We start from the raw sequence: 21767 nt of genomic DNA, 5'->3' as shown, positions 1-21767 counted from the left end.
CACAAAAAACACTGGAAATCCACGGTAAATCCACAGGTAAAACGCAGTGCCTTTTACCCGCGGATTTTTCAAAAATGATGCTGAAAAATCTCATACGAATCCGCAACGTTGGCACATAGCCTTAGAGTTGGGTTGGAATTAGGGTTGTGGTTAGGGTTAGGGGTGTGTTGGGGTTAGGGTTGTGGTTAGGGGTGTGTTGGGGTTAGGGTTGTGATTAGGGTTACGGCTACAGTTGGGATAAGGGTTAGGGGTGTGTTGGAGGTAGAATTGAGGGGTTTCCACTGTTTAGGCACTTCAGGGGGTCTCCAAACGCAACATGGCGCCACCATTGATTCCAGCCAATCTTGTATTCAAAAATTCAAATGGTGCTCCCTCACTTCCGAACCCCGACGTGTGCCCAAACAGTGGTTTACCCCCACATATGGGGTACCAGCATACTCAGGACAAACTGCGCAACAATTACTGGGGTCCAATTTCTCCTGTTACCCTTGAGAAAATAAAAAATTGCTTGCTAAAACATCATTTTTGAGGAAAGAAAAATGATTTTTTATTTTCACGGCTTTGCGTTGTAAACGTCTGTGAAGCACTTGGGGGTTCAAAGTGCTCACCACATATCTAGATAAGTTCCTTGGGGGGTCTAGTTTCCAAAATGGGGTCACTTGTGGGGGGTTTCTACTGTTTAGGCACACCAGGGGCTCTGCAAACGCAACGTGACGCCCGCAGACCATTCCATCAAAGTCTGCATTTCAAAAGTCACTACTTCCCTTCTGAGCCCCCACGTGTGCCCAAACAGTGGTTTACCCCCACACATGGGGCATCAGCGTACTCAGGAGAAACTGGACAACAACTTTTGCGGTCCAATTTCTCCTGTAACCCTTGGGAAAATAAAAAATTCTGGGCTAAAAAATTATTTTTGAGGAAAGAAAACGTATTTATTATTTTCACGGCTCTGCGTTATAAACTTCTGTAAAGCACTTGGGGGTTGAAAGTGCTCACCACACATCTAGATAAGTTCCTTTGGGGGTCTAGTTTCCAAAATGGGGTCACTTGTGGGGGGTTTCTACTGTTTAGGCACACCAGGGGCTCTGCAAACGCAATGTGACGCCCGCAGACCATTCCATCAAAGTCTGCATTTCAAAAGTCACTACTTCCCTTCTGAGCCCCCACGTGTGCCCAAACAGTGGTTTACCCCCACACATGGGGTATCAGCGTACTCAGGAGAAACTGGACAACAACTTTTGTGGTCCAATTTCTCCTGTAACCCTTGGGAAAATAAAAAATTCTGGGCTAAAAAATTATTTTTGAGGAAAGAAAACGTATTTATTATTTTCACTGCTCTGTGTTATGAACTTCTGTGAAGCACTTGGGGGTTCAAAGTGCTCACCTCACATCTAGATAAGTTCCTTTGGGGGTCTAGTTTCCAAAATGGGGTCACTTGTGGGGGGTTTCTACTGTTTAGCCACATCAGGGGCTCTGCAAACGCAACGTGACGCCCGCAGAGCATTCCATCAAAGTCTGCATTTCAAAACGTCACTACTTCACTTCCGAGCCCCAGCATGTGCCTAAACAGTGGTTTACCCCCACATATGGGGTATCAGCGTACTCAGGAGAAACTGGACAACAACTTTTGGGGTCAAATTTCTCCTGTTACCCTTGGGAAAATAAAAAATTGCGGGCTAAAATTCATTTTTGAGAAAATAATTTTTGTTTTTTATTTTCATGGCTCTGCGTTATAAACTTCTGTGAAGCACTTGAGGGTTCAAAGTGCTCACTACACATCTAGATTAGTTCCTTTGGGGGTCTAGTTTCCAAAATGGGGTAATTTGTGGGGGATCTCCAATGTTTAGGCACACTGGGGCTCTCCAAACGCGACATGGTGTCCGCTAATGATTGGAGATAATTTTCCATTTAAAAAGCCAAATGGCGTGCCTTCCCTTCTGAGCCCTGCCGTGCGCCCAAACAGTGGTTTACCCCCACATATGGGGTATCTGCATACTCAGGACAAACTGGACAACAACATTTGTGGTCCAATTTCTCCTATTACCATTGGCAAAATAGGAAATTCCAGGCTAAAAAATCATTTTTGAGAAAAGAAAAATTATTTTTTATTTTCATGGCTCTGCATTATAAACTTCTGTGAAGCACCTGGGGGTTTAAAGTGCTCAGTATGCATCTAGATAAGTTCCTTGGGGGGTCTAGTTTCCAAAATGGGGTCACTTGTGGGGGAGCTCCATTGCATAGGCACACAGGGGCTCTCCAAATGCGACATGGTGTCCGCTAACAATTGGAGCTAATTTTCCATTCAAAAAGTTAAAAGGCGCGCCTTCCCTTCCGAGCCCTGCCGTGTGCCCAAACAGTGGTTTACCCCCACATATGAGGTATCGGCGTACTCGGGAGAAATTGCTCAACAAATTTTAGGATCCATTTTATCCTATTGCCCATGTGAAAATGAAAAAATTGAGGCGAAAATAAATTTTTTGTGAAAAAAAAGTACTTTTTCATTTTTACGGATCAATTTGTGAAGCACCTGAGGGTTTAAAGTGCTCACTAGGCATCTAGATAAGTTCCTTGGGGGGTCCAGTTTCCAAAATGGGGTCACTTGTGGGGGAGCTCCAATGTTTAAGCACACAGGGTCTTTCCAAACGCGACATGGTGTCCGCTATCGATGGAGATAATTTTTCATTCAAAAAGTCAAATGGCGCTCCTTCCCTTCCGAGCCTTACCATGTGCCCAAACAGTGGTTTACCCCCACATGTGAAGTATCGGTGTACTCAGGAGAAATTGCCAAACAAATTTTAGGATCCATTTTATCCTGTTGTCCACGTGAAAATGAAAAAATTGAGGCTAAAAGAATTTTTTTGTGAAAAAAAAGTACTTTTTCATTTTTACGGATCAATTTGTGAAGCACCTGGGGGTTTAAAGGGCTCACTATGCATCTAGATAAGTTCCTTGGGGCGTCTAGTTTCCAAAATGGGGTCACTTGTGGGGGAGCTCCAATTTTTAGGCACACGGGGGCTCTCCAAATGTGACATGGTGTCCGCTAAAGAGTGCAGCCAATTTTTCATTCAAAAAGTCAAATGGCGCTCCTTCCCTTCCAAGCCCTGCCGTGCGCCCAAACAGTGGTTTACCCCCACATATGAGGTATCAGCGTACTCAGGACAAATTGGACAACAACGTACGTGGTTCAGTTTCTCCTTTTACCATTGGGAAAATAAAAAAATTGTTGCTGAAAAATCATTTTTGTGACTAAAAAGTTAAATGTTCATTTTTTCCTTCCATGTTGCTTCTGCTGCTGTGAAGCACCTGAAGGGTTAATAAACTTCTTGAATGTGGTTTTGTGCACCTTGAGGGGTGCAGTTTTTAGAATGGTGTCACTTTTGGGTATTTTCAGCCATATAGACCCCTCAAACTGACTTCAAATGTGAGGTGGTCCCTAAAAAAAATGGTTTTGTAAATTTCGTTGTAAAAATGAGAAATCGCTGGTCAAATTTTAACCCTTATAACTTCCTAGCAAAAAAAAATTTTGTTTCCAAAATTGTGCTGATGTAAAGTAGACGTGTGGGAAATGTTATTTATTAACTATTTTGTGTCACATAACTCTCTGGTTTAACAGAATAAAAATTCAAAATGTGAAAATTGCGAAATTTTCAAAATTTTCGCCAAATTTCCGTTTTTATCACAAATAAACACAGAATTTATTGACCTAAATTTACCACTAACATGAAGCCCAATATGTCACGAAAAAACAATCTCAGAACCGCTAGGATCCATTGAAGCGTTCCTGAGTTATTACCTCATGAAGGGACACTGGTCAGAATTGCAAAAAACGGCAAGGTCTTTAAGGTCAAAATAGGCTGGGTCATGAAGGGGTTAATCCAATACTAGTAAAGGGTTAAAAAAATACACAAACACATTATTAAAAAGTATTTTAATGAAATAAAAACAAAGGTTGTTGTAATATTTTATTCAATGCCCAATCCAATCACTGAAGACCCTCGTTCTGTAACAAAAATAACAAAATAAACCAACAATATCCTTACCTTCCACAGATCTGTAAAGTCCAACGATGTAAATCCATCTGAAGGGGTTAAAATATTTTGCAGCCACGAGCTTTGCTAATGCAATGTTGTTTGTGGCTGCAAAACCCCGGGGAATGAAGGTAAAGTAGGTCAATGACCTATATTTACCTTCATTTGCGGTGAGGCGCCCTCTGCTGATTGTTCCTAGATCGTGGAAACTTTCCTAGAAAGCTCCCAGGCTCGAGTTCATATGAGGACAACCAGCAGAGGGTGCCTCTCTCCAAATGCATGTATTTAGGCTAAAAATAATTTGCAATTGGACTTCATTAAACAATGTTCATCTTCTATAGCCTTTTAGTTGTGCTGGCTATTGCTGGCTGCAGAATGGGTTTAATGAGAATCTGTCAGTGAGCTAGCCCATACACGATGGAGATCCCATACAAAGTGGCAAGCCCATGCACGTGGTGAGCCCATACACGGTGAAGAGCCCAAGCATGGTGGAGAACCCATGCACAATGAGAGCCTATGCACGGTGGAGAGCCCAAGCATGGTGGAGAACCCATGCACGGTGGAGAGCCCATGCATGGTGGCGAGCCCATACATGGTGGCAAGCCCATACATGGTGGCAAGCCCATACATGGTGAAGAGCCCAAGCACGGTGGACAGCCCATGCATGGTGGTGAGCCCAAGCATGGTGGCGAGCCCATACACGGTGAAGAGCCCAAGCACGGTGGAGAGCCCATGCACAGTGGCGAGCCCATGCACAGTGGCGAGCCCATACACGGTGGAAAGCCCATACACTGTGGAGAGCCCATACCCAGTGGAGAGTCCATTTATGATGGAGTTCTCGTGCACAGTGGAGAGCCCATACACGGAGGAGAGTCCATACCCAGTGGAGAGCCCATATACGGTGGAGAGCCCATGCCCAGTGGAGAGCCCATACATGGTGGAGAACCCATACATGGTGGAGAGCCCATACAAGGTGGAGAACCCAAGCACCCAAGCACAGTGGCGAGCACATACACCGTGGAGAGCCCATATACGGTGGCGAGCCCATACACAGTGGAGAGCCAATGCACGGTGGCTTGCCCACATATGGTGGAGAGCCCATACATGGTGGAGAGCCCATACACGGTGGCTTACCCAAATATGATGGAGAGCCCATACACTGTGGTGAGCCCATAGATGATGGAGAGCCCATACACAGTGGCGAGCCCATACACGGTGGCGAGCCCATACACAGTGGAGAGCCCATATGCAGTGGCAAGCCCATACACGATGGAGAGCCAATACACGGTGGCAAGCCCATACACGGTGGCAAGCCCATACACAGTGGAGAGCCCATACATGGTGGCTTGGCCATACATGTTGGCTTCCCACATATGGTGGAGAGCCCATACACTGTGTCGAGCCCATACACGGTTGTGAGGCCATACATGGTGGAGAGCCCATACATGGTGGAGAGCCCATACACAGTGGAGAGCCCATACATGGTGGTTTGCCCACATATGGTGGAGAGCCCATACATGGTGGCGAGCCCATACATGGTTGTGAGGCCATACATGGTGGAGAGTCCATACATGGTGGAGAGCCCATACGCAGTAGAGACCATACATGGTGGAGAGCACATACGCGATTGAGAGCCCATATGTGGTGGAGAGTCCATACGCGGTGGAGAGCCCATGCGCAGTGGAGAGCCCATACATGGTGGAGAGCCCATACACGGTAGAGAGCCCATACATGGTGGAAAGCCCAAATGTGGTGGATAGCCCATACGCTGTGGAGAGCCCATACATTGTGGCAAGCCCATATGCTGTGGAGAATACATTTCAAAAACCTGACCTGCACATCCAAACATAGACTGAGTGTGAACAGGTGCTGAACCCAGAGTCGCCAACTCGTATATAGTTAAATAAATAGGGCAGCACACTGCAGCGCCAAAACATGCAAACTTGAAAAAACAAAATTTGAACTGCATTACTGCACTAGAAATATGAAAAATGAGAGCTTTTAGCGCACAAAAATGGCCAATTTTATGTGTACCTCGTAGCCACGTTAAGGCATCTCTCTTATACGAGGTCCTACGTTTGACCTACCTCACTGAGAATAAACGTCTCCATCTGAACGGGTACATGTGAAACCTCTTCTTGGACTCAAATTCTCTCTCTATGTGGAGGGGTATTGGACCTACTATAATTAAAACACCTGAAGCTAGGAGGCGGGGAGTGCACGATCAGAAGGCTAGAGAATACATTTCAAAAACCTGACCTGCACATCCAAACATAGACTGAGTGTGAACAGGTGCTGAACCCAGAGTCGCCAACTCGTATATAGTTAAATAGATAGGGCAGCACACTGCAGCGCCAAAACATGCAAACTTGAAAAAACGAAATTTGAACTGCATTACTGCACTAGAAATATGAAAAATGAGAGCTTTTAGCGCACAAAAATGGCCAATTTTATGTGTACCTCGTAGCCACGTTAAGGCATCTCTCTTATACGAGGTCCTACGTTTGACCTACCTCACTGAGAATAAACGTCTCCATCTGAACGGGTACATGTGAAACCTCTTCTTGGACTCAAATTCTCTCTCTATGTGGAGGGGTATTGGACCTACTATAATTAAAACACCTGAAGCTAGGAGGCGGGGAGTGCACGATCAGAAGGCTAGAGAATACATTTCAAAAACCTGACCTGCACATCCAAACATAGACTGAGTGTGAACAGGTGCTGAACCCAGAGTCGCCAACTCGTATATAGTTAAGTAAATAGGGCAGCACACTGCAGCGCCAAAACATGCAAACTTGAAAAAACGAAATTTGAACTGCATTACTGCACTAGAAATATGAAAAATGAGAGCTTTTAGCGCACAAAAATGGCCAATTTTATGTGTACCTCGTAGCCACGTTAAGGCATCTCTCTTATACGAGGTCCTACGTTTGACCTACCTCACTGAGAATAAACGTCTCCATCTGAACGGGTACATGTGAAACCTCTTCTTGGACTCAAATTCTCTCTCTATGTGGAGGGGTATTGGACCTACTATAATTAAAACACCTGAAGCTAGGAGGCGGGGAGTGCACGATCAGAAGGCTAGAGAATACATTTCAAAAACCTGACCTGCACATCCAAACATAGACTGAGTGTGAACAGGTGCTGAACCCAGAGTCGCCAACTCGTATATAGTTAAGTAAATAGGGCAGCACACTGCAGCGCCAAAACATGCAAACTTGAAAAAACGAAATTTGAACTGCATTACTGCACTAGAAATATGAAAAATGAGAGCTTTTAGCGCACAAAAATGGCCAATTTTATGTGTACCTTGTAGCCACGTTAAGGCATCTCTCTTATACGAGGTCCTACGTTTGACCTACCTCACTGAGAATAAACGTCTCCATCTGAACGGGTACATGTGAAACCTCTTCTTGGACTCAAATTCTCTCTCTATGTGGAGGGGTATTGGACCTACTATAATTAAAACACCTGAAGCTAGGAGGCGGAGTTTGCATGTTTTGGCGCTGCAGTGTGCTGCCCTATTTATTTAACCATATGCTGTGGAGAACCCATACATGGTGGAGAGCCCATACACGGTGGAAAACTCATACATGGTGGCAAGCCCATACGCTGTGGAGAGCCCATACATGGTGGAGAGCCCATATACAATGGAGAGCCCATACACGGTGGAGAGCTCATACATGGTGGCAAGCCCATACGCTGTGGAGAGCCCATACTTGGTGGAAAGCCCAAATGTGGTGGAGAGCCCATACGCTGTGGAGAGCCCATACTTGGTGGAAAGCCCAAATGTGGTGGAGAGCCCATACGCTGTGGAGAGCCCATACGCTGGGGAGAGCCCATACACGGTGGAGAGCTCATACATGGTGGCAAGCCCATACATGGTTGTGAGGCCATACATGGTGGAGAGCCCATACGTGGTGGAGAGTCCATACATGGTGGAGAGCCCATACGGTGTGGAGAGCCCATACACGGTGGAGAGCCCACACACGGGACTTTTATTGTGGACAAGTTGCAGATACATGTGACTGCATTACAAAAATAGATGTAATTAACAATGTCATCCATAGGTTATGAATATCCGCCTGCCTAAATGAAACGAGATAAGCCGGCAATATTATCATCATGGAGGATGGGAGCTTACCAGGCAATAATGTTACAATGTCGGTAAATACAAATAGAATAGTGACTATCCTGGGGAAAAGACCCCCAAATTTGTAGAGAGACCATCCCCCAAGACTTACAAACAAGTAAAATATGTTATCAGTCGCAATCAGGAATTAGTAGTAAGAAAAGGGAACAAAGACAGTGACATTGTGAAGGCAGCGCATTAATCACAGACCTTTGGTAGAAAATGGGGATTGACATGATAGAGGTAATTAACCTTTGGGAAAATCGCTTCCCCAAGAAACATCAGACTCCAGAGGAATCATTTATCCAGGGAAGCCTCATGCGCTCACATTTTAAACTTTGGGTCTGATGCATCAAAGCTTTGAAAAGTCACAATTTTTTGTTGTGATATTTTGCATTATCACCCGGTTTGAAGCAGCTACTCCAGAATGGGGTGGAGATGGGGAGGAGCCAGTACAATATGGGGCGTGGCTTCACCTGCCTGTCAATTTATTAAAAATGCTGGTGTTTCATGCTCATTGACTGGAGTAGTATTTCTGGCCACTGATAAGATGTGCTGCATTCATTAAGTAGCCTGCATCTTTTATAAATTCACAGTCTGCTGCTTACGCCCCCAATGTGCACACGCATACCCTAAATCACAAAGTTTAGGCTGAACATATATTACACCATTTTCAGCACTTAATAAACTCCAGTCTTAAAGCCTCCATTTTATGTGCTCCTGGAATATCTACACCGCCATGCAACATAATTGACATTTTAAAATGTCTGCATATCCTGTCTGTATCATTAATATGACTTCCGATCCCATAAATTATACAAATCAGTTTCCTGAGAGACTTGAAGGGAATCTTTAACCAATGTATCACTTGCTGGACTGCTTAGTGTACTTTTTATAAAACTACTGTTTTATCAGCTGGAGATTATCAGTAGAGGACTACTTGATCTGCTGACAGGTAGTCCAGCCACGCCCACATGACTGCTTTCTGTGTTCACAATTCATAAGCAGAAATCAGCCAATCAGTGGTGTGGGCGGGGTTATATAGCGCTCAGCATTCAGAGAACTGGTAGATCTGCAGTAGTATAAAACAGTGATTTTATAAAAAATGTAGCAAACAGACCATTAAATGACAAATCAATGGAATCAGGGTCTCTGCCCCTACATCATGCTGCTATCAGATGAGGAAACAAAAACTTGGTGACAGATTCATATACGTCAGAAAAATATTTGTTAGAATATGTTAATTTAAGTAGGATAAGACAACTAATTGTGTTTTAGACTCGCTTGAAACTCTGCTGACTGGAGATTTGCGGAACAGAAAGATTAGGCATGATAAGTCTTAAGGTACCGTCACATTAAGCGACGCTGCAGCGATATAGACAACGATGCCGATCGCTGCAGCGTCGCTGTTTAGTCGTTGTGTGGTCGCTGGAGAGCTGTCACACAGACAGCTCTCCAGCGACCAACGATGCCGAAGTCCCCTGGTAACCAGGGTAAACATCGGGTTACTAAGCGCAGGGCCGCGCTTAGTAACCCGATGTTTACCCTGGTTACCATTGTAAATGTAAAAAAAAAACACTACATACTTACATTCCGGTGTCTGTCGCGTCCCCCGCCTTCAGCTTCCCTGCACTGTGTAAGCGCCGGCCGTAAAACAGAGCGGTGATGTCACCGCTGTGCTCTGCTTTACGGCCGGCCGGCGCTGACACAGTGCAGGGAAGCTGATGCCGGGGGACGCGACAGACACCGGAATGTAAGTATGTAGTGTTTTGTTTTTACATTTACAATAGTAACCAGGGTAAATATTGGGTTACTAAGCGCGGCCCTGCGCTTAGTAACCCGATGTTTACCCTGGTTACCAGTGAAGACATTGCTGAATCGGCGTCACACACGCCGATTCAGCGATGTCAGCGGGTGATCCTGCGATGAAATAAAGTTCTAGCCTTCTAGCTCCGACCAGCGATGTCACAGTGGGATCCTGATCTCTGCTGCGTGTCAAACACAACAATATCACTATCCAGGACGCTGCAACGTCACTGATCGCTATCGTTATCGTTCTAAAGTCGCTCAGTGTGAAGGTACCTTTAATATGCTCCATCGTTTGTTCACACAGTAGATATGTCACTGCAGGTATCAGGAGGGCAGGAAGTTTATGATGGGGTCAAACAGCTTTATTAAGTGCATTAATACCTCAACTGAGGTGGCCCCAAAAATTAGGAAAAAAGGCTCCCACAAAGAATAGGCAAGGCACCTTCATTAATGAGGCTGGCTGCAGTTAAGGGCTACATTTATTGGGTGTGTGCTTTAAAATGGGGGGGAGAGGGGGGTAACCAGAGAATTGGAAAAAATAGGTAAAGTCTAGAGATGAGCCGATTGATTCACTGTTAATTGACTGTTAATTTGAACAATTTTGCAATTTGGTTTGTGGGGATCGCACAGAAAAAGTGCCCAATGCAGTTTACACATACTGTTGAAGATTGCAGCAACCATGTCAAAAGAGTGAGCTCATGATGTCAGGCGTGGCCAAGCAAGCTTACCCAAAATGCATTGCAGCTATTGCATCTTATGATCTAGCACAGGGGTCCCCAACCCCAGTCCTCAAGGCCCACCAACAGGTCATGTTTTCAGGATTTCCTTTGCATTGCACAGGTGATGCAATTATTACCTGGGCAAGACTAAGGAAATCCTGAAAACATGACATGTTGGTGGGCCTTGAGGACTGGAGTTGGGGACCCCTGATCTAGCATAGCCAATCAGGGGGACAGTCACAGAGATTATAAAAGTTGAGGGCTGGGAATGCAGCGGCCACTTTTCACAGCCTAGGGATAGGAGGCCAGTGTGTACAGCTCATTTCACATAGGGATAGAAAAAGCCTAAATCTGATTGTCGTCCACTAGTGTATTGCTGAAGCACATGGAAAATGGGAGTGGTAGTCTAAGTCTGTGAATGATAATATGATACAAGAGATAAGGAGGTGCTGGATCTGCAGAGTCAGTGTAACTATCAGGCGATTGATTTGAGATATACTGTAGCACCTGCACCTTAACAACATCATTTTTAATTCTGCTCACTGGTAGCAGGGAGGGCAGCTTAGTCCCCCTCTGACATCATTTTGTTTTTGCATTAAAGTGCTCAAAAGGACTTTATTAGAGTGCTACAAGACCTCAGAGTGTGATACACGTATATTCCTGGCACAGAGAGGATTTGCGGTATTTAGATTTGCCGCAAATCAAATTTTGGGGAAAAATTTGGCAAAGCTGGCAAATATGAATTTCAAAATATCCACTAATCTCTAGTAATGTCCATAGAGCTGAGGGTTCAATTAATTAGTAAACTAAAGCTTTATGTGTAAAATTTGCTTAAATGGAATATGTCACCAGGTTTTTGCTACCTCATCTGAGAGCAGCATTATTTTTGAAAAGACCCTGAATTCAGCAATGTGTCACTTAGTTTACTGAGTGCAGCAGTTGTGACACAATCAGAGTTTTTAGATGTAGCATGTAGCAGAGCTCAGAAAGCTAACACGGCCTACAGCACAGCTTTCTGTGTACATTGTCTATTGATAGTGAGCTGCTTATCATAGGAGGAGGTGTGGTCGGACCAGGAGCTCACATGCACTGTAGTCCTGATAGTGATAATGTCCTGGTGATAAAACCTTCATTCCATGGAAGCAACAGCACATAGCTTAACAAGTAACACCTCGATTAATTTAAGTGTCTCAACTCCTACATCATGCTGTCCTCAGATTTCAGAGCAAAAACTGCTGACGTATTCAGTTTAAAAAGGATTGTAAATAGTGATGAGTGGGCATTCTCTGATAAAATGTTATCTGAGCATGCTCATGACCTAATCGAGTATTTCAACGTGCTTGAAAAAAATGCTTGAATCACCATCGCTGCATATCTCACGGCTGATTGCCTGATTGTTAGACAATCTCTGCATGTGCTGCCGCTGTCAAAGGCCGGCTTCACACTCAGCGTATGAAAATACGGTCCGTATATTACGGCCGTAATACGCTGAAATGTCCCGAAAATAGTGGTCCGCAGGCAGGGTGTGTCAGCGTTTTTTGCGCATGGCATCCTCCGTATGTAATCCGTATGGCATCCGTACTGCGTGGTTTTCTCGCAGGCTTGCAAAACCAACATACCGCTATAGAAATGATCCATGTGTCCCAAAAAGAAAAAAATATATATATATACTGTCTATATATATATATATATATATATATATATATATATATATATATATGTCATTAGACACATATATGTATATATATTAATATTTATTCCAGCGCTATACAGCTTGAAAGCCGGTAATTCAATTACCGGCTTTTTCTTTCTCCTTCCTAAAAGCCGACATGATTTGAGACATGGTTTACATACAGTAAACCATGTCTTCTCTCCATTTTTTTTGCAGATTCCACACTACTAATGTCAGTAGAGTGTATCTGCAAAATTTGGCCGTTCTAGCTCTTAAAATAAAGGGTTAAATGGCGGAAAAAATTGGCGTGGGCTCCCGCGCAATTTTCTCCGCCAGAGTAGTAAAGCCAGTGACTGAGGGCAGATATTAATAGCCTGGAGAGGGTCCACGGTTATTGCCCCCCCCCCCGACTAAAAATATCTGCCCCCAGCCACCCCAGAAAAGGCACATCTGGAAGATGCGCCTATTCTGGCACTTGGCCACTCTCTTCCCATTCCCGTGTAGCGGTGGGATATGGGGTAATGAAGGGTTAATGCCACCTTGCTATTGTAAGGTGACATTAAGCCTAATTAATAATGGAGAGGCGTCAATTATGACACCTATCCATTATTAATCCAGTTGAATGAAAGGGTTAAATTAAACACAAACACATTATTTAAAATTATTTTAATGAAATAAAAACAATGGTTGTTGGAGTATTTTATTCTACGCCCAATCCAATCACTGAAGACCCTCGTTCTGTGAAAGAAAAAACATAATAAACCAACAATATACTTACCCTCCGCAGATCTGTAACGTCCAACGATGTAAATCCTTCTGAAGGGGTTAAAACATTTTGCAGCAAGGAGCTTTGCTAATGCAGGCTGCTCCTCGCTGCAAAACCCCGGGGAATGAGTCTAAATATAGATCAATGAGCTATATTTAGCTTCATTTGCGGTGAGGCGCCCTCTGCTGGATGTTCATAGATCGTGGGAAATTTCCTAGAAAGCTCCCAGGCTTTCTAGGCAAGTTCCCACGATCTATAAACATCCAGCAGAGGGCGCCTCACCGCAAATGAAGCTAAATATAGCTCATTGATCTATATTTAGACTCATTCTCCGGGGTTTTGCAGCGAGGAGCAGCCTGCATTAGCAAAGCTCCTTGCTGCAAAATGTTTTAACCCCTTCAGAAGGATTTACATCGTTGGACGTTACAGATCTGCGGAGGGTAAGTATATTGTTGGTTTATTATGTTTTTTCTTTCACAGAACGAGGGTCTTCAGTGATTGGATTGGGCGTAGAATAAAATACTCCAACAACCATTGTTTTTATTTCATTAAAATAATTTTAAATAATGTGTTTGTGTTTTATTTAACCCTTTCATTCAATTGGATTAATAATGGATAGGTGTCATAATTGACGCCTCTCCATTATTAATTAGGCTTAATGTCACCTTACAATAGCAAGGTGGCATTAACCCTTCATTACCCCATATCCCACCGCTACACGGGAATGGGAAGAGAGTGGCCAAGTGCCAGAATAGGCGCATCTTCCAGATGTGCCTTTTCTGGGGTGGCTGGGGACAGATATTTTTAGTCAGGGGGGGGGCAATAACCGTGGACCCTCTCCAGGCTATTAATATCTGCCCTCAGTCACTGGCTTTACTACTCTGGCGGAGAAAATTGCGCGGGAGCCCACGCCAATTTTTTCAGCCATTTAACCCTTTATTTTAAGAGCTAGAACGGCCAAATTTTGCAGATACACTCTACTGACATTAGTAGTGTGGAATCTGCAAAAAAAATGGAGAGAAGACATGGTTTACTGTATGTAAACCATGTCTCAAATCATGTCGGGTTTTAGGAAGGAGAAAGAAAAAGCCGGTAATTGAATTACCGGCTTTCAAGCTGTATAGCGCTGGAATAAATATTAATATATATACATATATGTGTCTCACTGACATATATATATATATATATATATATATATATATATATATATACCTATTCTATGTGTACACATTTATTCTACCTATTGGACTGTAAGCTGTCAGTGTGATTTTACTGTACACCGCACTGAATTACCGGCTTTTCTCTCTAACAGCGCTGCGTATTTCTCGCAAGTCACACTGCTTGTCCGTGTGAAATCCGTATTTTTCACGCTTCCATAGACTTTCATTGGCGTATTTCTTGCGCAGTACGGTGACAAACGCAGCATGCTGCGATTTTGTACGGCCGTAGAAAGCCGTATAATACTGATCAGTAAAATACGGCAGATAGGAGCAGGGGCATAGAGAATAATTGTGCCGTATTTTTTGCGAGTTTTATGGACGTAGTTTCTGCGCTCTTACGTCCGTAAAACTCGCAAGTGTGAAGCCGGCCAAACAGTCGCGAGACATGCAGCGACAGTGACTCACACATTTTTTTTTTGATCATGTTGAAAATACTCGATTAGGACACGAGCAATGCTCGGATAACTCCCTAATTGTAAATAGTGATGAGCGAATGTGCTCAGATAGCATATTTTCCGAGCATGCTCGGGTGTTAACTGAGCATCTGGGCGTGCTCGTATATTATGTTCCAGTCCCTGCGGCTGCATGATTTGCGGCTATTAGACAGTCTCATCACATGTGGGGATTCCCTAACAGCCGCAAATCATGCAGCCGCAGGGACTCACAAATATTATACGAGCATGCCCAGATGCTCAGATAACACCCGAGCATGCTCGGACAAGACGTTATCCGACAACGTCTGCTCATCACTAGTTGTAAAGTCACTAAACATTAAAAAAATGCTCAGAATGCTTTAAATAAATTATTTTCTATTTCCAATCTGATCCTGCCCAGGTCCCTACTAGTGTCTGTACTTTCTGTTCGGTTGAGTCAGTATTGAGGTGACATGTCTGCCTGGATGGAACAAGAAGTACAAACATGGCGGAGGGACCTGGACAGCAGTGGAACGGAGCAAGTGGAGATTAGTAAAGTGGGTGTTATTATATTCTTTTAAAGGGAATCTGTCATCCCAAAATTCGCCTATAAGCTAAGGCCACCGCCATCAGCCACCATTCTGTAGTGCTGTAGATAAACCCCCGATGTATCCTGAAAGGTAAGAAAAACAGGTCATATTACACTCTCCCAGGGGCACTCCCGCTGTGGTACGGTCCGATGGGCGTCGCGGTCTGGGTCCGGCGCCTCCCATCTTTGTATGATGTCGTCCTCTTCTTTGCTTCCTGTCGCAGGCGTACGTTGTCTGCCCTGTTGACGGCAGAGCAAAGTACTACAGTGCGCAGGCGCCGGGAAAGGTCAGAGAGGCCCGGCGCCTGCACATTGCAGTACTTTGCTCTGCCCTCAACAGAGCAGGAAGCAAAGAAGAGGACGTCATCGTATGAAGATAGGAGGCGCCGGACCCGGACCGCAACGCCCATCGGACCCGGACCGCAGTGGGACCGCCCCTGGGTGAGTGTAATCTAACTTTGTTTTCTTCTCTTTCAGGTGACATCGGGGTCTTATCTACAGCATTGCAGAATGGTGGCTGATGGCGGTGGCCTTAGCTTATAGGTGAATTTTGGCGTGACAGATTCCCTTTAAAGCATTACTAGTGTTAAAAATAAAATCCCTAACATCCCTTTTAATATCAATATTTCCTGATGCTTCCGAATATTGTGCCATGTAAGTCAGTCTTTTGTTTGTGGCAAGTTTGATCATTTCACTGTATTCAGATGTATTGGACCAATATTGATCCAATTTTAATTCTGATATTTTTTTCCATTTTCAGGACCTAACTGCTTTGCAGGCACCACTATCATCCCAGCAGGGATTGAAGTCAAAGTGGATGATTGTAACATTTGTCACTGCCACAACGGAGACTGGTGGAAACCAGCACAGTGTTCAAAAAGAGAGTGCCATGGGAAGCAAACCCTATAGACATGCGGTGCCTCTGCCAGATATGTGAGGGGCGGCCTCTACATCCGAGATCACGGACTAGATAAACTCTTAAGACTTCAAAAAACATTGGACAAGAGCAGGACAGAGGATACAGGCACAAAAAAAATGTCCCCTTCTTATGTAAAGGTGTTACATTGTGCCGGATCCAGCTATGTACACGGCCATGAACTTCACACACAGCTCTGCATCACGTAATGTCCTCCTCTGGGGGCGGCTTCAATTTTATGACAAGGTTTAACCAAACAGAACGCCGAGACGTTCTAGTGTGACACTGTGAGGAAACAATGGTTCCATTTCATCGGTTCCCGACCAGTTCACCTGACAATCTTTTCTTTCGTTGTAGTCTCCTGTTATTTCCTGCCATATTTTGCAAACCTTGAATTTGTGTGCTCCAATAAAATTCACAATCTATGCTAGTCCGTAGCCACGGTAAAGGAAAGCCATCATCAGAAAATCACCATTTGTTTAAATAAGGTTTTCGTGTTACGTGTATATTTCCTTGACCATGTAAATTTGTAATTTTTTCATATCATGATGTGTATTTATAAACTAAAGCAAAATGAGCAATCTGGCAAATTTCACAATGACCATTGGGGCTTTTTTAGACTCATACTTCCTATCCTTTGAGGAAGAGGTTTCATGAAGTCTCCACATCATTATAGGCAGGCTTACAATGACAGGTAACACCTCCATACTGATAACACAGGATCCATCAATCACAATAGACAATGCCACAACTGACCCTGCTTTCTCCTTCCTTCACAATTACTTTTTCATAAGCTCATTAGATACTTCAAAAAGAGAGGGTCAACTCAGTTCATTGTGGCTATGTACATGTGTTGTTTCCTGAAACAATTGGAAATTAGGGTGTAATAAAGCCCCAGTAGCCAATGTGAAAACTGGAAGATTTCTATTTTTTATTTTTAATACAGATTGTTACATGTACAAAAAGAAAACTAAAAACCATAGGCAGAAATGTTTAAAAATGATTTAAACACAAAAAAACTCATTTAAAGAATAGGTAATTTCCCAATGACAGCTTCACTTTAAAACAAATACAATCAATGGCAAAAATATGAAAACATAACATAGTATGGTTCCCAAGCAAACCGAAGTCTGTTCAGTCTGTGAAAGCAAGTAGATTTGATCATTTAGAGTACAGGGAGGATATATAACATACCTTCACATTTTTTGCAGAAAAAACGAAGTAGGGATATTATTAAATAAATAAATAACTTTGGTAAATTTTAGAGACACCACAGATTTCAATGCCCAGTTCATGTGCCTTTTGAAGCTTCTTTTAACTGCTGCTCACAAAGATCCATACACCACATTTAAACAGCCTGTGTATGGGACTTACTCCGACAGGGGAGCCACCATATTTTAAAGGGAATCTGTCATCTGCCTTTTGCTATGTAATCTCAAAACAGTATAATATAGGGACAGAGTCGTGGATTACAGAGATGTGACACTTACTGGGCTGTATTTTCCAGTTTCAAAATAATCACTGTTTTATCATCAGGAGATTATCACTCCTGGTCCAACCACCACTGATTGGCAGCTTTCTGTGTACATTGTATATTGACAGAATGCTGCTAACCATTGGTGTAGGCAGGGTTACACACTGCTCAGCATTTGAGCTCTGCTAGATCTGCAACAGAGAAAAAATGTTTGTTTTTTTCAAAACTGCTGCAACCTGTAAACTAAGTGCTAGAATTGGGGTCTCAGTCCCTACATCATGCTGTTCAGATTACATAGCAAAAATCTGCTGACAGATATCCTTTAATTGTTTTAATAAATTTTAAGGATCTTACTGGGCAGCAGTTAAAAGGGGCTTCTAAAAGAGCATGATTTGGGCATTGAAAGAGCTCTGCTACTTAGTGTTTAAGAGAGAAGGATGGAAAATAAGGTAATGATGTAAAGTTGTGCATTGGAAAAATTCATACCTTTGCAATGCCTGGAAAATAATTACATAAAAAGTTTAGATACTCTTTAATCTTTCTCATATATGCAAGTTATATTCACAATACATCAGTTTATTTCAATGGTTTTGCAACTATATCATGTTAATCAAGATACTTGTAAAAAAAAAAAGTCAAATCAGTGAATTCTACTTATAACTTACTTCAAGAGACCTTCAAAACACTTAAAGAATTCAAGTAGTGTTTTGTTGGAATCAATTTACTTACGAAACTTGCATTGCAATTTTCCGCTTTTTGATGCTTTGTCATCTAAGAGTTGCATGTCCTCCATCAATTTGTTGCCGCTTTCATCATTATTTTGCAGATAATGTCCTGAATATCTTCTATTCTTTAGTAGCTTAGAAAATCATAACCAAAACAGCAGGGAATCCATGATGAGGCATATTATCTCACTTGATATTCACTATAAGTGGCCGCTGTATTATTGTATGATCAATCATAAACTGAGATCCGATTTATCTGACTGATTACCAAAAGGGGCATTATATTATTAATGAAAATATCCTACAAAGGATTTTTCCTAGAGATCAGCATATTTATTCTGGTGGAATTGAATTCTTTCAAATTTTACAAAAAAATATTATTTTCCAGAATTCTGATTTTCTGTAATTTGCTTCTCACAACTTTAGCAAAATGTCAGCCAGTTGGCCGACATTTTGCTAAACCATAGAGGAGGGCCAATGAAATGTTTAAAAATAATAATAGTAATACTGACCCCATCGCTCTTCTGTCCCTTAGCCCTCGCCACCTGCTGTACAGTCAGCATATACCTTCTTTTCGCCTTCCATTCACACAAATCTTCTTCAGCCTGCTTTACTCTATGCCTAGGCTTCCGGCCAACTAGACCTTTGAAATCCCTGCTTGCCGCACTATTGCGCTGCGGGACATGACATCATGACGTGTGTCCTCCAAGGCTTTCAGGTCACACAGGAACGTCAGAGGCCTAGTTGGCCAGAAGCCTTGGCCCAGAGGGAAGGCAAAAGGAGGATGAAGCATGAAGGATCGTTTTGGTGGTCTGTGGGCACATTAGGACAGCTATCAATGTTTAGAAGGTAGACCCAGTGCATAATGAAGAACATTCAATGCACATTTTCCATAAATATTTCCCTGATAAATTTGCATTATTTGATGACATCTAATCTCTTCAGATTTGTCCATCTCCAATTCTTCCCACTTGTTCTTCTAAAATGACTGATAATCATGGTCAAATCAATATACTGTGGCACCCCTGGGCACATGTGTCTAACGACACCCTACTGGAAAGGGATGACCAAATGACATTGTCTATTAGTATTATACACATAACATGTTTTTGGTTGTTGACTGGAGGAGTCTCAGGTATGAGAGGAACATCTGAACACATCAATATAAAACCTTATGTCCTACAGCCTATACACCCCTCTATAAGAATTGGGGAAAAAATAGCAAAATACCGTGGAGCCATCTTACAGGTTATTCCACTTGACCAATAATTTCCATGCACACAGTCTTTAGTATATATACAGATTTCGGGTCACGTGATACCCACACTATACCACATACAGGGATCGACGGTATAGTGATGGCATAAAAGGACGTAACATTGTCATAGTAGTGGTCATACAGTATATTAAGTCACGTATGGATTTCCTATCAATAAGTTGGTGCCAGTCATATAGTATCATCTATGTAGTGCTACTAGCCAAATATCAATGTCTATAGTTGTGCCTATGAAGACGTGCTAGCTATACGTCAGCAGACAAACAGCAGTGCCAAACATAGTAGTGCCCAAAATATAGTGCCAAACTAATGGCAGTGCCAAACATAGTAGTGCCCAAAATATAGTGCCAAACTAATGGCAGTGCCAAACATAGTAGTGCTTAAACTTCAGTGCCATCCTAATGGCAATGCCAAACATAGTAGTGCCCAAACTGCAGTGCCAACCTAATAACAGTGCCAAACAGAGTAGTGCCCAAACTGCAGTGCCAACCTAATGGCAGTGCCAAACATAGTCGTACCCAAACTGCAGTGCCAACCTAATGGCAGTGCCAAACATAGTCGTACCCAAACTGCCATGCCAACCTAATGGTAGTGCCCAAACTGCAGTGCCAACCTAATGACAGTGCCAGAGTAGTGCCCAAATGGCAGTGCCAACCTAATGGCAGTGCCAAACATAGTAGTGCCCAAACTGCAGTGCCAACCTAATGACAGTGCCAAACAGAGTAGTGCCCAAACTGAAGTGCCAACCTAATGGCAGTGCCAAACATAGTAGTGTCAAACAGCAGTGCCAACCTAATGACAGTACCAAACATAGTAGTGCCCAAACTGCAGTGCCAACTTAATGACAGTGTCAAACAGAGTAGTGCCCAAACTGCAGTGCCAACCTAATGGCAGTGCCAAACATAGTAGTGCCCTAACGGCAGTGCCAACCTAATGGCAGTGCCAAACATAGTAGTGCCCAAACTGCAGTGCCAACCTAATGACAGTGCCAAACAGAGTAGTGCCCAAACTGCAGTGCCAACCTAATGGCAGTGCCAAACATAGTAGTGCCCTAACGGCAGTGCCAACCTAATGGCAGTGCCAAACATAGTAGTGCCCTAACGGCAGTGCCAACCTAATGGCAGTGCCAAACATAGTAGTGCCCAAACTGCAGTGCCAACCTAATGACAGTGCCAAACAGAGTAGTGCCCAAACTGCAGTGCCAACCTAATGGTAGTGCCAAACATAGTAGTGCCCAAACGGCAGTGCCAACTTAATGACAGTGCCAAACATAGTAGTGCCCAAACTGCAGTGCCAACCCAATGGCAGTGCCAAACATAGTCGTACCCAAACTGCAGTGCCAACCTAATGGCAGTGCCAAAAAGTCTTAACCATGTAGAAGTGCCTAACTAGTGGTCATACGCATAAAGCAGTCTATCTATGTGGCACTTCAGCCAAATACTGCTTTGCAAGTAGTTATTCCATGCTTCCTCATTGTGTCACAACTCTTACATGACATGGCAGTAACTTCTGCAGCTTCTGCATTTAGGCTAAATTATTCTTAGGAAATTCTAATATTCGGAAGCCTTTAGAAGTACTACCCTCCTTCCACCACACCACAGCGTTACTGAATCAAGGGACAAAAAGCAGAAAAATAAGCAAGGGTCAAATGATGTAAAAATAATGTCGGCAGTCCGAAATATGTTTTTTAAGGTATTACATTTTTATTACATATATATTTGTATGCATTTATAAGGCTTATTAGAGAATAAAGCTGATTAAGAATAAAAGGCTTCTAAATCCTATTATACTTAGTGAAAGGGGTGAGAAAAAGATGAAATACTTTGATAAGTCATTTTTTTATGTTTGGACGAGAGGTATATGAAAGGTTTAAAATGGTAAGGTACTTTATTATGAAGGATTTGGCTGTATTATGAGGTTATGATATTAACAGCTATACAGTTCTATGCTAAACCCCCAGCTATATAGACAGGCTTATCTAAAACTCTAGTGTTATCTTGATTTGTCACTTTGTAAGTGAAGGCT

At 43.1% G+C, this 21767-nt stretch overlaps 1 protein-coding gene across 1 annotated transcript in view; it reads left to right on the top strand.

Moving 5' to 3' along the window:
* The window catches only part of VWC2L (von Willebrand factor C domain containing 2 like), a 290516-nt gene extending 269005 nt beyond the window's left edge, over positions 1-21511 (top strand). The window contains exon 4 of the mRNA XM_069733407.1: positions 16112-21511. Coding sequence (XP_069589508.1) covers positions 16112-16260 — 149 coding nt within the window. The 3' untranslated portion in view covers positions 16261-21511. The remainder of the gene's footprint in view (positions 1-16111) is intronic.
* Positions 21512-21767: the final 256 nt, after the last annotated feature.

Source organism: Ranitomeya imitator, chromosome 7, assembly GCF_032444005.1.
Source record: "Ranitomeya imitator isolate aRanImi1 chromosome 7, aRanImi1.pri, whole genome shotgun sequence".
Classification (NCBI taxonomy): Eukaryota; Metazoa; Chordata; class Amphibia; order Anura; family Dendrobatidae; genus Ranitomeya; species Ranitomeya imitator.
The sequence above is the reverse complement of the archived record's forward strand: the minus strand, read 5'-3'. Positions and strand labels throughout refer to the sequence as shown.